This window comes from Equus caballus, chromosome 11 (assembly GCF_041296265.1).
Source record: "Equus caballus isolate H_3958 breed thoroughbred chromosome 11, TB-T2T, whole genome shotgun sequence".
In the NCBI taxonomy this organism is placed as follows: Eukaryota; Metazoa; Chordata; class Mammalia; order Perissodactyla; family Equidae; genus Equus; species Equus caballus.
In genome coordinates, this window is record NC_091694.1 from 59,709,831 (window position 1) to 59,724,419 (window position 14,589).

The window sequence follows — 14,589 nt, forward strand, 5'->3', positions numbered from 1 at the left end:
TGAAGACGAGCAAGGGCATGAAGGATGACGTTCAGGCTAGCGACAACCTCTGAGGGGAAGAGGAGAGAGACCAGGGAGACGCCCAGAGGCAGCTTCAAGGGGACTTGACAATGTTCTGTTTCCAAGTTGAGTAGTGAGTACCCACATGTTCACTTTACTCTTCTGTAAACTAGCCAGGTACTAAATGTACTCCTGTGCAGTGGTTTTGTGAAGTGTGAGAGGATGTGTGTTTTAAACAATTACGATCAACTTTCAAAGTATCCTACTTTGATCACAAAACAAGTTCCCATGTTATGACAAACAGTTACACAATATTTAGTTAACTGAGTAGTTAGCAATTTGTTAAACTAACGATGACAATTTGCAATTTTTGGACCAAAGTAAAGATTTAGCACAAGGCACCAACTTAAATGAGACTTACCTGGCCATACCACTATCCCCACGTAATTAACAAATAAGTCAACAGAATAACATGGTAAATACAGCTGATAATAATAAAAGAGATCTACATACCACAATGATGGCGATCCTTCCTCCCACATCGCCAACAACCGTGATTGGGGGCTTTTCTTTAGGAATCAGCACTGGTCGAATAAAACACACACACACACAAGTTTCTATATTAAAAAGTAAACCAAAGCCATTAAAAAGCTAACCTCTCATGGGGCCAGCCCGGTGGCACAGTGGTTACATTTGCACACTCTTCTTTGACAGCCCAGGGTTCGCAGGTTCAGGTCCCTACACACCGCTCATCAAGCCATGCTCAAGCCATGCTATGGAGGTGACCCACATACCAAATAGAGGATGAGTGGCACAGATGTTAGCTCAGGGACAATCTTCATCACCAAAAAAAAAAAAAAAGTTAACATCTCATGATAAAAAGACTCAAGAAACCAGGAAGAGAAGGGAACTTCCTCAACCTAATAAAGGGTAACTAGGAAAAACCCACAGCTAACATCATACTTAACAAAAGACTGAAAACTTTCCCTAAGATCAGGAAGCAGACAAGGATGCTCGCTTTCACCACTGCTATTCAGTATTGTACTGGATGTGCTAGCCAGGACAAGTAGGCCCAAAAAAGAAAGAAAACACATCCAGAATGGATAGGAATAAGTAAAACTATCTCTATTAGCAAATGACATGATCCTACATATGGAAAATACTAAAGAATCCACACAGAAACTACTAAAGTTAACGTACAAATTCACCAAAGCTACAAGATCAACACACGAAAATCAGCTGTGCTTCTACACATCAGTAATGAACAATCTGAAGAAGAAATTAAGAAAACAACTCCATTTATGAAAGCATCAAAATGAATAAAATACCTAGGAATAAATTTAACGCAGAAGGTGAAAGACTTGTACACCAAAAACTACAACACTGCTAAAAGAAACTAAAGAAAATATAAATAAACGGAAAGACATCCCATGTTCATGGACTGGAAGACTTCTACCCAAAGGGATCTCCAGATTCAATGCAATCTCCACCAGAATCCCAACTGCTTTTTTTGCAGAAATGAACTGATCCTAAAATTCATATGGAAATACAAGGGAGCCCAAATAGCCAAAACAACCTTGAAAGAGAAGAAAGTTGGAAAGGCTCACATTTCCCTATTTCTAAACTTATCACAAAGCTACACTAATCAAAACAGTGTGGGATTGGCATAAAGACAGAGATACAGATCACTGGATTAGAACTGAGATTCCAGAAATAAACCCAAACATTTATGGTCAATTGATTTTTTCCCTTAGCTTTATTGAGATATAACTGACATATAACATTGTGTAAGTCTCAGATGTACAATGTGATGACTTGATACACATATATACTGCAAAATGATTACCACAGTAAGATGAGGTGGAACACCCATCACCTCACATGACTACAGTTTTCTTGTGTGGCGAGAACATTTAAGATCTACTCTCTTAGCAACTCTCCAGTACGTAATACAGCACTGTTAATTACAGTCACCATGCTGTGCATTAGATCCCCAAGGTCACTCTTCCTCTAACTCAAAGTTCATCCCTTTGACCAACATCTCCCCATTTCTCCACCTCCCTGGCCCCTGGCAACCACCATTCTACTCTCTGTTTCTATGAGTTTGGCTTTTTCTTTTTTTTTAAGATTCTACATGTAAGTGAGATCATAAGTGCTTGTCTTTCTCTGACTTATCTCACTTAGCATAATGCCCTCAAGGTCCATCCATGTTGTCATAAAAGGCAGGATTTCCTTCTTTTTTATAGCTGAATAACATTCCATTGTATATGTGTATAAAATTGTTTTGTTTTATACATTTTCTTTATTTACTCTTCCATCGATGGACACTTATAATTGATTTTTTACAAGAATGAGCAGATTATTCCATTAAAGTCTTTTTAACAAATCGTGCTGGGAAAACTGATATCCATAGGCAAAAGAATGAAGTCAGACTCCTACCTCAAACCATATACAAAAATTAACTCAAAATTAACCAAAGATCTAAAAATAAGAGCTAAAACTATAAAAGTCTTAAGCAGAAAACACAGGAGGTAAATTTTCATGACCTTGGATTTGGCAAAGCCGTCTTAGACATGACACCAAAAGACAAGCAACAAACAAAAAAACAGATAAATTGGACTTCATCAAAATTAAAACTTTTGTGCATCCAAGGACACTACCAAGGAAGTGAAAAGAAAACCTACAGAATGGGAGAAAATATCTGCATACTATACATTTGATGAGAGTCTAGTGTTCATAATATATAAACAACTTTTACAACTCAACAATAAAACGACAATCTAATTTAAAAATGAACAAAGAATTTGAATAGACGTTTCTCCAAAGAAGACATACAAATGGACAACACACACGTGAAAAGATGCTCAACATCATCAGCCATCAGGGAAACGCAATCAAAACTACAACGAACTACTCCTTGATACCCACTAGGACAACTACAACCAAAAAGTGAGAGAATAAATGCTAAGGGTGTGGAAAAATTGGAACCTTCGTACATTACTAGTAGAAATGTAAAATGGCACTGTGGAAAACAGTCTGGTGGTTCCTCAAAAAGTTAAAATTACCATACGATTCAGCAATTCTAATCCTAGGTATAGACCCTGGAGAAACGAAATCATATGCCCCCAAGAAACTTCTACACGAACGCAGAGCATTATAGCCAAAAGGAAGAAATAACTCAAGTGTCCCTCAACGGATGAATGGATAAACAAATTATGGCATATACATACAGCAGAGTATCATTCAGCCATCAAAAAGAATTAAGTACTGGGGCCGGCCCGGTGGCACAGCAGTTAAGTTCGTGCACTCTGCTTCGGTGGCCCGGGGTTCACTGGTTCAGATTCTGGGCCCAGACCCACATGCTGCTTATCAAGCCATGCTGTGACAGGCGTCCCACATATAAAGTGGAGGAAGATGGGCACAGATGTTAGCTCAGGGCCAGTCTTCCTCAGCAAAAAGAGGAGAATTGGCAGTAGATGTTAGCTCAGGGCTAATCTTCCTCAAAAAAAAACACACAAAAAAAGAATGAAAGAAGTACTAGTACTTGCAACAACTTGGATGAACTTCAAAGACATTATGCTAAGTGAAAGAAACCAGACACAAAAGATCACGTATTGTATGATTCCATCTATACGAAATGTCCGGCACAAGCAAATTCAAAGGGACATAAAGCAAATTAGTGGTGCCAGGGGCTGGGGGAAAGGGATGGGGAATGACTGCTTAACGGGTAGGGGCGTTCTTCTGAGATGAAAAGCGTGAAACTAGAGAGAAATGGTCGTTGTGCAACATGGTGAGTGTACTAAATGCCAGTGAACTGTGACTTCAAAATGGTTAATCCTATGTTACACAACTTTCACTTCAAATTATTTAAAAAGGTCAATGTCACACAAAGGAAAAAAACAGAAGAAGTGCTCTAGATGAGGGATTCTCAACCTTGGCAATGTGCCATCTGGGGAGAGCATCCCTTGCTTGGGGCTGTGCTGTGTGCTGCAGGATGTTTAGCAGCATCCTTGGCCTCTACTCACTAGAGGCCAGCAGTGCCCCTCAACTGGAACAATCGAAAAAAGTCTCCAGACATTTCCAAAGGTCCTCCAAGGGACAACACCCCCCCGCCCCCATGCCTAGTTGAGAACCACTGCTTCAGATTAAAAGAGACTAAAGACGGATGACAATCAAATGCCAAATGGGAACCTAGGTTGGTGTGGGGGAGGGAACAGAAAAGTAAAACCAAACAAAACAAGACAATGCCAGAACTGAAGAAATTTTTTACATTTGCAACACTCCTTTTCCCAGGCACTTAACTCCCACGCCAATGAGAGTATGATGGCATAGCCCTTTAGGAAATCAATTTGACAAAGAGCCATATAAATAGTCATATCTTTTGACCCACTAATCTCACTTTCAAAAACTTATAACGAAATAAGCCAAAGTATGGAAAGAGTTTTTTACCCACATATGTGCACTGCAACATTATATTGGCAAAGAGCAGGAGAAAACATAAATACCCGGTTAGACCCCAGCTGGGTGGTCTACGCCACATCCATTAAGATGGGATGCTATACGGCCATGCAAAATGCTATTTACAAGTTTTTAATGACTTGGGAAAAGCTATATTATAAAGCTGGGCCAAGACAGCAATATGCACAATTACATAATCAGCATGGATCACAGCTCTATGAAAATCAGAAACGACAATGAAAGGAAGCCCACTGACGAAAGTGGTGTGTATGGCTCTCAACAGTGGAATTAAGCACTGATTATTATTTTCTTCTAAATTTTACACATCATAATGTTCTAAATAATTATACAATATGTTTATATTCTGAAAAAGTATTTTTATTATTTTCTTTTTTAGGTGGCATTTTTCATCTATAGGAAACCAGAAGATACAAATTAAAAATAATTTTTTAAGTCTAATGCTAAATATCAAAATCTTTTTGATATAATCAAAACCTCAAAATACATATTTGAGATGCAATAGGATGAATGCTTTCTTTTCCCTTCATATATCTATTTGCTATTAAGCATTATACATAGATTGTCAAGCCATCAAATGTGCAAAAATGTTTAATATTCAGGATCTGTGAAACTAAAATTCTGGTATACTCCCCCAAAAGTCCTCTAGTAAACACCACTTGAGTGAAAATGTAAACACAGAAACATTCTACTTAAAAGTGAAACCGTGAGGGACACAGGCTGAACCTGAGGCCGAGAAGGGAAGGCGGGCGAGCGCTGGGCAGCCGGCAGCCCCTCCGCGTCCACGGGAAGGCGGCTCCTCCGCGCTGCAGGCCGCGAGGCTGCGGGGCCACCGGGACGCGCCCAAGTTAGGAAGGCACCCGTGCACCTCCAGGTGGCTGCGCGGTCCCGAGCGAGCGCAGCCCACGTGCCTGCAAACCTCTGAGTGGGGACGCGTCTCCTCCGCACTCAGGGAACCGGCTCAACCCCGCGGCTGCCGAGGTCCCGCCAGAAGCCCCTCAGGGCGCGGCATAGGCTGGAGGGGCAGGGCTGCCAGACGGTGAGCGCCCAGCAGCCTGGCGCACAGGCAGGGAAAGGTCCGCACGGGCACAGGCTCGCAGCTGGGCGGACGCTAAAGTGTCCCCGGCTCTTGCCCGGCTCCCCCGCCTCTTTAAACCCCCATCACCGGGCAGCGCCAAGAAGAGCATGGGGAGAGCACGGGCTTTCGAGCTGCACAAGCCCACCGCCACCCCCAAGAGCAGTGGTGTACACTGAGTCACGAATGTAAGTCACATGCTAACTTCCGATTTTCTAGTAGCCACGGTACAAAAGCACAAACAGGTGAAATTAATTTTAATTATATAGTTTGTTTAATCCAATCTATCAAAACGTCATTTTAACATGTAATCAATAAACAATTGATCAATGAGATCTTCCACATTACGGTTTTCACATCAAGACTGCCTGTCCTTCACACTGCTGCATGCCTCAACTCCTGTCACCTCATTCCAGTGGGCAGGAGCCACACGCCACTGCGGCCACTGGGTTGGGCCTCGCAGCCCAAGATGAAAGCCCCCACACTGTGCACTTGCTCAGCTTCACCAGCCTGCCACATCTGGCCTTGTTTCTCGCCTCTCTTCCCTGCAGTCTGTCCCAACGCTGACCGAGGCCTGGACTTCTGAAGACACCCGCCCCTCCCTAACTGCCCCCAGCTCGAGAGCATTTGACAAGCTTATTAAGGCAAGCTTATTAAGTAGCATTCAAGATCCCCCCAGTTAATATTTCAGCAGAATATTGCTTCCTTATCCCTATCTCGTCCCTCCAAGGACCTTCTGGAAGTCAGGGTGGTGTTGTTCCCGCCGCAAGACACAAACGCCAGCCCTTGCACCTCCAGAGCCTGCCCCCCTGCCCTCCAGGCCATCCCGGCAGCCCGCCTCCCCTGCCTGGATGCCTGCCATCCCCACCTCAGCCCAGTGAGACCCACAGGCCCAGCGACAATCTCAGCTCTGTCACGGCCACTTCCCATTCCCCTGAGCTTTCCTCTGTCCATAAAGGAGCCAACTCCTAGGCGAAGCCAGAGCCTGGAAGGGTCCAGAATACGCCACAGTGGCATAAAAATCATTTTGAGCCAAAGGGAGCTGAGTTCCTGAAATCCTTTATTTGCCTAAAAGCAGAGCCTCCGAGAAGAATTCCATCGCCATAAATCCCACCCTAGGAAGCACCAGGGAAGATGGGCTCTCCTCATCCAGACTAGAAGTCGGCACTGCCTCTAAACAGACATTGTCGCAAAACTGTCACATCTCCCACCCATTCTCCTAGGGCCCCGTTTATCTTTCCTAAGTCATTTGTTTTCCCACAAGCGCCCTTTCCCTCTTCCCCTCTTCCTCCAGTAAGACGTCTTCTGTTTTCTCTAAGTTCCCTTCTCCCCAGGCCCTTCTCCTACTAAGACGGTACAGAAGCCCCAAATTCGAAACTCCTAAAATCTGTCTTTCTCTTGCTAACCTGTCTTTCGTCACTTTCATTTGCAGGCCCCCAAGCAGGGAACCTAAAGAGGGTAGAGGAAAAGTTTTTCCTCTCCAACAGACTCAAAGGCGGTATTTTTTTTTTACTGAAAAGATATTACTAAAGGACAAGGGAAGTTTCTAAAAACAAAAATCAATGCACACATAACTCTTGCCAGCTCGTCACGACTATTTTCATCCTTCCTATTTCCTCCCGGTCCTTGCACAAAGGTCTACACTCTCGTATTCTGCCTACTCAGATGCATTCACAGATGTTCTCGTTTCCATAGTCTTAACTGTTTCAAAGGGCTGAATAAGTAGTTGGACTGATGCAGCATAATTTATCAAGCTCTACCCTCTGGTAAACCATTTCGACCTTTCCAATATTTTGCATTAAAAATAACACTACAGTGAATAATCTTGTGCATAAAAAGCTTTTTTGCGTCTGTTAAACTATAGGCTATATTACTGAGGGAATGAATGCAGCTCCCTGAGGTGCCACAGGCTGAACAGTCTGCACATTTTCACAGGTCTTGCTATGATCAGACAGACCGTGTCTGAGAGCTCTGCGATGCACAGGGCCGCCAGAAGGGCATGTTGCAGCCAGGCCAGGGAAGGCATTGATCAGTTTGCCAACTTAAAAACAGAGAGAAGAGGTAATTCACATTTGAAAAAAAAATTAACCCAGCCTTAAAATCAAAGATGAAACAACAAAGGGGGGCCAGCACACTTACTGGGGATCTCCAGGCTGGGGTGGATGGCAGCCACGTTCCTGACCATGGGCGGGGAATGCCGGCCATCCACCAAGTCAGACTCGGCGTCCTGCGCCTCTCCGTGAATCACCGCAATTCCCAGCCGCAGGCGCTCAGCGAACGACTGTGCCCTGAGGGAGAGCATGAGACAGGTCACACACCGTGCAGCACCTGTTTCCTGTTAACGGCTATAGGAGAAACATTAGGAGAACACAAATAAAACGTGGCTTCCCAAAGGAATAGTGGAAAAAGAGAAGGAGATAACCTCAGTCTTAGAATCCAGGACAACGGGTGGAGACCTCCCGTCCCTCTGGCAGCAAGAGTGGCCCTGGTCTGCACTAGTCAGCAGGGTGGGCAGGAGTAAGCTAGTTAACCTCCTCTAAGCCTGTTTCCTCACGTGTAACTGCTCATGCTACCCACTTACCTACTTCAAAGTGAGAACAAGCCACAGGAGACAAAGTGCAGTAAATACTCCCGAAACATTAAGCATCAATTTTCTAATAGCTTTATTGAGATAGTTACACAGTGGTGTAACAGAGACAGAATAAACCGTACACATGTAACCTGTACGAGTTCATAAGCTCTGATGTATGTATACACCTGTATAACCACTGGCACAACCAAGACAATGAAAATATCTATCACTGACAATGTTTCCTTGTGCCCCTTTGTAATTTCTCCTTCCAGCACGGGGCAACCACTGATCTGCTTTCTGTCACTATAGTTTCCCTTCTCTAGAATTTCATAAGTGGAATCAGAATATGTAGTCTCTTTTGGCCTGACTTCTTTTTGGAGTTTCATGCACGTTATATGGTACATCAAAAAACAGGTCATCCCTTTACATTGCTGAGTACTATTCCATTTCATGGGTCTATCACAGTTTATCCATTTACTTGTTGATGAACTTTTGGGTTGTTTCCAGTTTTAAGCTATTACAAAACTGGCCATGAATATTTACGTACAGATCTCTGTACGAACACGTTTCTTTTCTCTGGGTAAATACCTAGGAGTAGAATGGCTAGGTCACATGGTAGGCATACATTTAACTCCTTAAAAAAATCACAGAACTGTTTCCCAAAGTGGTTACACCTTTCTTACATTTGCATGAGAGTTCTAGTTTCTCCACGTTTTCACCAAAACTTGGTATGGTCAGTCATTTCAGTGTTATCAATTCTAAAAGTGTGTAATGATACTTCAATGTGGTTTCAACTTGACTTTCCCTCATGACAAACGGTGTTGAACATTTTTTCCTGTGCTTATTTGCCACCTATATATATTCTTTGGTAAAGGGTCTGTTTATCTTTTGTCAATTTTTTACGGGTTGTTAGATCACAAGTTTCGAGAACTCTTTTTACATATTCTATAAGTCCTTTATCAGATATATGCTTTACAAATATTTTCCCCTAATATGTGCCTTCTGTCATTCTCTTAATAGTGTCTTCTGAAGAGCACTTTTTAATTTTGATGAAGTCCAACTTCACATTTTTTCCTTATGAATTGTGCTTCTGGTGTCATACTTAAGAAATCTTTGCCTATACCAAGGTCACAAAGATTTTCAACTGTTTTTCCTTTGAAATTTTATAATTTGAGGTTTTACATTTAGGTATATGATTCATTTTTAGTTGATTCTCATATATGATATGAGATAGGACTCAAAATTCATTATTATTTGTACATGAACATCCAATTATTCCAAAACCATGTGTTGAAAAGCCTATCCTTTCTCCACTGAATTGCCTTTACACCTTTGTTGGAAATCAGTATTCCAGATATACGTGGGTCTAATTTTTGACTCTAATCTGTTCCACGGATCTGTTTTTCCTTCTTTATTCCAACACCACATCATCAAGAGGGCTTTAGCTTTATAATAAGCGTAGTGTTAGATCGCCCACTTCATTGTTTGTCAAAGTTGTTTTGGCTACTGTAGGTTCTCTACATTTCAATTTGAGAATCAGCTTCTCAATTTCTGCACAAAAGCCTGCTCGCACTTTGATTGGGACGGTGGCAATTCTACAGACCAATTTGGGAAGAACTGATACCTTAATAATATTGAGTCTTTTGACCTGAACACAGTACCTTTCTTCATTCATTTGGGTCTTCTTCAATTTTTCTTAGCAGTGTTTTATATTTTTCAGAGTAAAAGTCTTGAACATCTTAGATTTATCCCTAAGTTTTCACCTAATTTGACACTATTTGGTCTTATTTTTCAGTTTCCAATTGCTCATTGCTAGAATACAAATACAAGTGATTTTTGTATACTGATCTCGTATCCTGCAACCTTGCTAAACTGTCTATTAGTCCTAATAGGATTCTTGTGGATTCCATCAGTTTTAACATAATCACGCCACTTGCAAATTAGGACTGCTTTCCTTCTTCCTTTCCATATTGCATCCCTCTTCCGTCTTTTTTTTAACTGCGCTATTCAGAACCCCCAGGACAATGCTGAACAGAAGCAGGGAGAGCAGACATCTCGTCGCATTCCTGATCTTAGGGAATCAGTCTTTCACCATTAAGTGTGATGTTAGCCATGGTTTTTCATCGATATCCTTTATCAGATAAGGAAGCTCTCGTCTTTTCCTAGTTTGCTTAAAGTTTTATCAGGAATAGAAATTGAATCTTGTCAAATGCTTTTTGAGTCTACTGAGATAATCATACGGTTTTTCCTTTTTATTTTATTCCAAAATGGTCACGGTACATTATCCTTTTCATGTATTGTTGGATTCAATTTGCTAAACTGTTGCTTAGAATTTTTCATCTATATTCATGAGGAATATTGGTCTGTGTTGTTTGTCTTGTAATATCCGTGTCTGGCTTTGCTATCAGGGTAATGACAGCCTCATAAAATGAGCTGGGAAGTACTGTTCTTCTTCAATTTTCTGGAAGAGTTTATGTACAATCAGTATTATTTCTCCCTTGCATGTCTGACAGAATCCACCACTGAAGCCATCTGGGATAAACTCTTTCTTCCATCTTCAGCACCGAACGCACGGTAAATGTTCAAGTGCTTAAGGATCCAGCGGGTTCTCCCAATCCTGGTTTTCAAACATCCAAAATTCAAAATAAGTTCACGAGAACAGCTGAAAACACTGGGCTGAGGCCATAACTTAGGGATTAAACGGGATCCCATGTGTACGATCTATACTGACACAGCCAAGGCATTTAATGCCATGAGAAGAGGAAGGCACTTGCAAACGCCAGGCACTGTCCCCTGGTTGAAGAGAAGCCTCGCCCCTGCCCTGGTGTCCTGCAGCTGCTGCACAACTGAGGGAAGCTTTGTGTAATGTTAGTAACTATTTCAAAAAATTTCAATTCATGCTGCAGTCTTCCTATTTCAAGATACTTTCTTATAACGAAATTGGCCCATTCACAACAATGTGGATGGACCTCGAGGGCATTATGTTAAGCGAAATAAGTCAGTCAGAGAAAGACGAACTCTATATGACTCCACTCATAGGTGGAAATTAGCATATTGATAAGGAGATCTGATCGGTGGTTACCAGGGAAAAGGGGGGGTGGGGGGAGGGTACGGAGGGGGAAGTGGTGTACCCACAACATGACTAACAAAAATGTACAACTGAAATCTCACAAGGTTGTAATCTATCATAACATTAATAAAAAAAAAAAAAAAAAAAAAAAAAAGATACTTTCTTATAAACTTACGTTTTGCCCCGCTCAGGAGAAAGTGCTATCATCACATAGCACACAGTTAAGGCTTCTGCGATATTAAAAAAATCTCAAATGCACATAAGGAAACATCTATTGACTTGGCCCTATCCATGATGAATCTAATTCATATTTCCAAGGAAAAGACACTAAGACCATAGGAGCAGAACTATACTGCATAATCTGATACAGAAAAGTGTGTGTGTGTGTTTATGTGTCTGGGTGTGAATATTTTTCCTTTAGGAAAAGAGGGAGCGTTATCAAGAGGGAGAATATTTTAATTGCTAAATACCAGGGCCAGCCTGGTAGCACAGTGGTTAAGTTCATGCACTCCACTTCGGTGGCCTGGGGTTCACCGGTTCAGATCCTGGGCACAGACCTACGCACCGCTCATCAAGCCATGCTGTGGCGGCATCCCACATAGAGGAACTAGAATAATCTAACCAGTAAAGAACACACAGCTGCACCACCCCGGATAAGTCTCTTCATCTCCTTGGGTGTGCTTCCTCGACTGTGAGGGATAATAAACGCGGACATTCTAGGTGGAGAAGATCAAATGAGATCATGTGGACATCTTAGTCAGCTCTGGTTGCTGTAACGGAGGGCCACAGATGGGGTGGTTTAAACAAGAGAAATGTATTTCTCACAGTTCTGGAGGTCAGAGGTCCAAGATCAAAGCATCAGCAGATCTGGCACCTGGTGAGAGCCAGCTTTCTGGTTGGCCTACGGACATCTCGTTTTATCTTCACACGGGGAGAGGGCAAGTGCCTGTGTCTCTGCTCACAGATGCGCTAATCCCACACCTGAGGGCTCCGCCTTCATGACCTAATTACCTCCCAAAAGCCCCACCTCCCAATATCATCACACTGGGGAAGAGGATTTCACCATAGGAATTTGCCGGGGTTGGGGGGGGACACAAACATTCAGTCCAAAACAGTAGATAAAACTCCTGACACTAAAACAAGCCCCTTGAAGGCATCTTCCTGGCCTCACCAGACCTAGCAGGACAGCCTCTCAAAAACATCTGAATGGACAAATGACAAACGTCACCATAGTATCAACAATGCCAAAGAGCTGAGCAGAGGGCTACACAGTGATAACTCTACCACTCATCCACCACCTCATCAACACGTGATGTTAGCTACAGGCTGAGGATTAAAGAAGTTACCAGAAGCCTACCCAGATGGGCAAGCCTTCATCAGACAGACGAGAAAATTCACCATATTCTGGTATTTAGTGGGAAAAAAATTATCAAAATACACTGCTGCCGCTTTTGCTTCTGCTCAGATAAAGCACTCCTCCCACTAAGTACAACCCAAAGCCACAACCCAAAGCCTGGATGTCACAGCGACACAAACACAAGCAGGCTCGACAGGTGGAGAGAGAACAGACTGGCTGCGGACCTCGGGGCCGCAGGAAGGACATGCTAGGGAATCCTTGGGGCTTTCTTGTTGCCTCATTATCCCACACTCGCAGCTGGAGAAGCAGGCAACCCAAAAATGCCAAGAGCATGGACGAAAAAGCCCAAACAAAAGCCTGATCTCTCTAGCCAAAGGTCCAGGAAAGGGACTGCCTCGCAAGCCAGAAAACTTAAAGACAATAACTTTTCTCCTCCAGCCAAACACCACAGAAACTGTGGCTGCACCCGTCCCCGACATGAGCAAAGGCCAAGTAAAGGGTCTACACTTCATCCCGTGCCAGGTATAATGATGTGTCCCAAAGCCCTGGGTGCAGTGGTTTAAGCTGAGGCTAAGTAGGGAGCTGGGACTTTTATCCCCACTTGGAGGTAATGAGCCCCCACCCACCAGTGTCAGCAGAGTGTGTCACCCGGACTTGCACCCCAATCCAGCAGTAAAGAGGTGCCTTTCCCCCTCCCCACCGAGGTGGTGTCAGAGGCCTGGTGGAGTCAGGACTTTCACCAACACCCAGTGGTAACAAGGTCACTCCTCCCTGGTGTCAGGGGAGGACAAGTAGGGAGCTAGCACCGCCCCCTCTTTCACCCACTTCTGATTGTTCAGATCTGTTACCACAAAGCTACAGTAACCAACACAGTGTGGTACTGACATATAGACAACAGAATAGAACTGACAGTCCAGAAATAAACCCAAACACCCATGGCCAATTGATTTTTGACAAGGGTGCCAAAGTCATTCAATGGGGAAAGAAAGACCAGACAACTGGAAAAGCACATGGAAGAGAAAAAAGCTGGACTCCTACCTCACTCCATATACAAAAATTAATTCAAAATGGATCAACAACCTAAATATAAGAGCTCAAACTAAGCTATTATGAGAAAGCAAAGGGGTAAAACTCAATGACCTTGGAGTCAGCAATGGATTCTTAGATATGACACCAGAAGCATAAGCAACAAGAAAGCTAAAGTGGACTTCATAAATATTAAAAAATTTTGTGCACAAAAGGGCATTATCAAGAAAAGGAAAAGATAACCTACAGAATGGGCTAAAATATTTACAAGTCATATATCTGATAAGGGTCTAGTATCCAGAACATATAAATAACACTTAGAACTCAACAACAAAAAGACAAGAACCCAATTAAACAATGGGCAGAGGACTTTAGTAGACATTTCTCCAAAAATATACCAATGGCCAACAAGCACAAGAAAAGATGCTCAACATCATTAATTATTAGGGAAATGCAAATCAAAACCACAATAAAATATCACTTCATACCCACTAGGATGGCAATGTTCAAAAACCAGAAAATAAATGTTGCTAAGAATGTGGAGAAATTGGAACCCCTGTACACTACCACTGCTGGTGAGAATGCAAAGTGGTGTAGCTGCTGGAAAACAGGTTGGTGGTCCCTCAAAAATGTAAACACAGAATTATCATATGAGCCAGCAATTTCAACTCTAGGTAGACATCCACAAGAAATACAAATACGTCCACACAGAAACTTGTTCACAAATGTTCACAGCAGTGTTCATTTTAGCCAAAAGGTAGAAACAACCCAAACGTCCATCAATGGATACACAAATGATAGTACATCCATACAATGGAGTATTTTTCAGCCATCAAAAGGAATGAATTGCTGAGACATACCATAACGTAGATGCACCTTGAAAACATTATGCTAAGGGAAAGAAACTAGACGTGAAAGGCCCCATGTTGCATGATTCCATTTATATGAAACACCAAGAATAGGCAAATCCACAGAGGCAGAAAGCAGATTAGCGGCTGCCAAGAGATGAGGGG

General features: G+C 42.6%; 1 protein-coding gene across 5 annotated transcripts in view; it reads right to left on the reverse strand.

Annotated features, from left to right (window-relative positions):
• PRPSAP2 (phosphoribosyl pyrophosphate synthetase associated protein 2) overlaps nucleotides 1-14,589 on the reverse strand; it is a 55,149-nt gene that overhangs the window by 7,090 nt on the left and 33,470 nt on the right. For all 5 annotated transcript variants that reach the window (XM_070228301.1, XM_070228302.1, XM_023653631.2 and 2 more), the window contains 2 exons: nucleotides 7,691-7,839; nucleotides 514-584 (listed from right to left, as the gene is read on the reverse strand). In XM_070228301.1, the coding sequence (XP_070084402.1) occupies nucleotides 514-584; nucleotides 7,691-7,839 (220 nt within the window). The remainder of the gene's footprint in view (nucleotides 1-513; nucleotides 585-7,690; nucleotides 7,840-14,589) is intronic.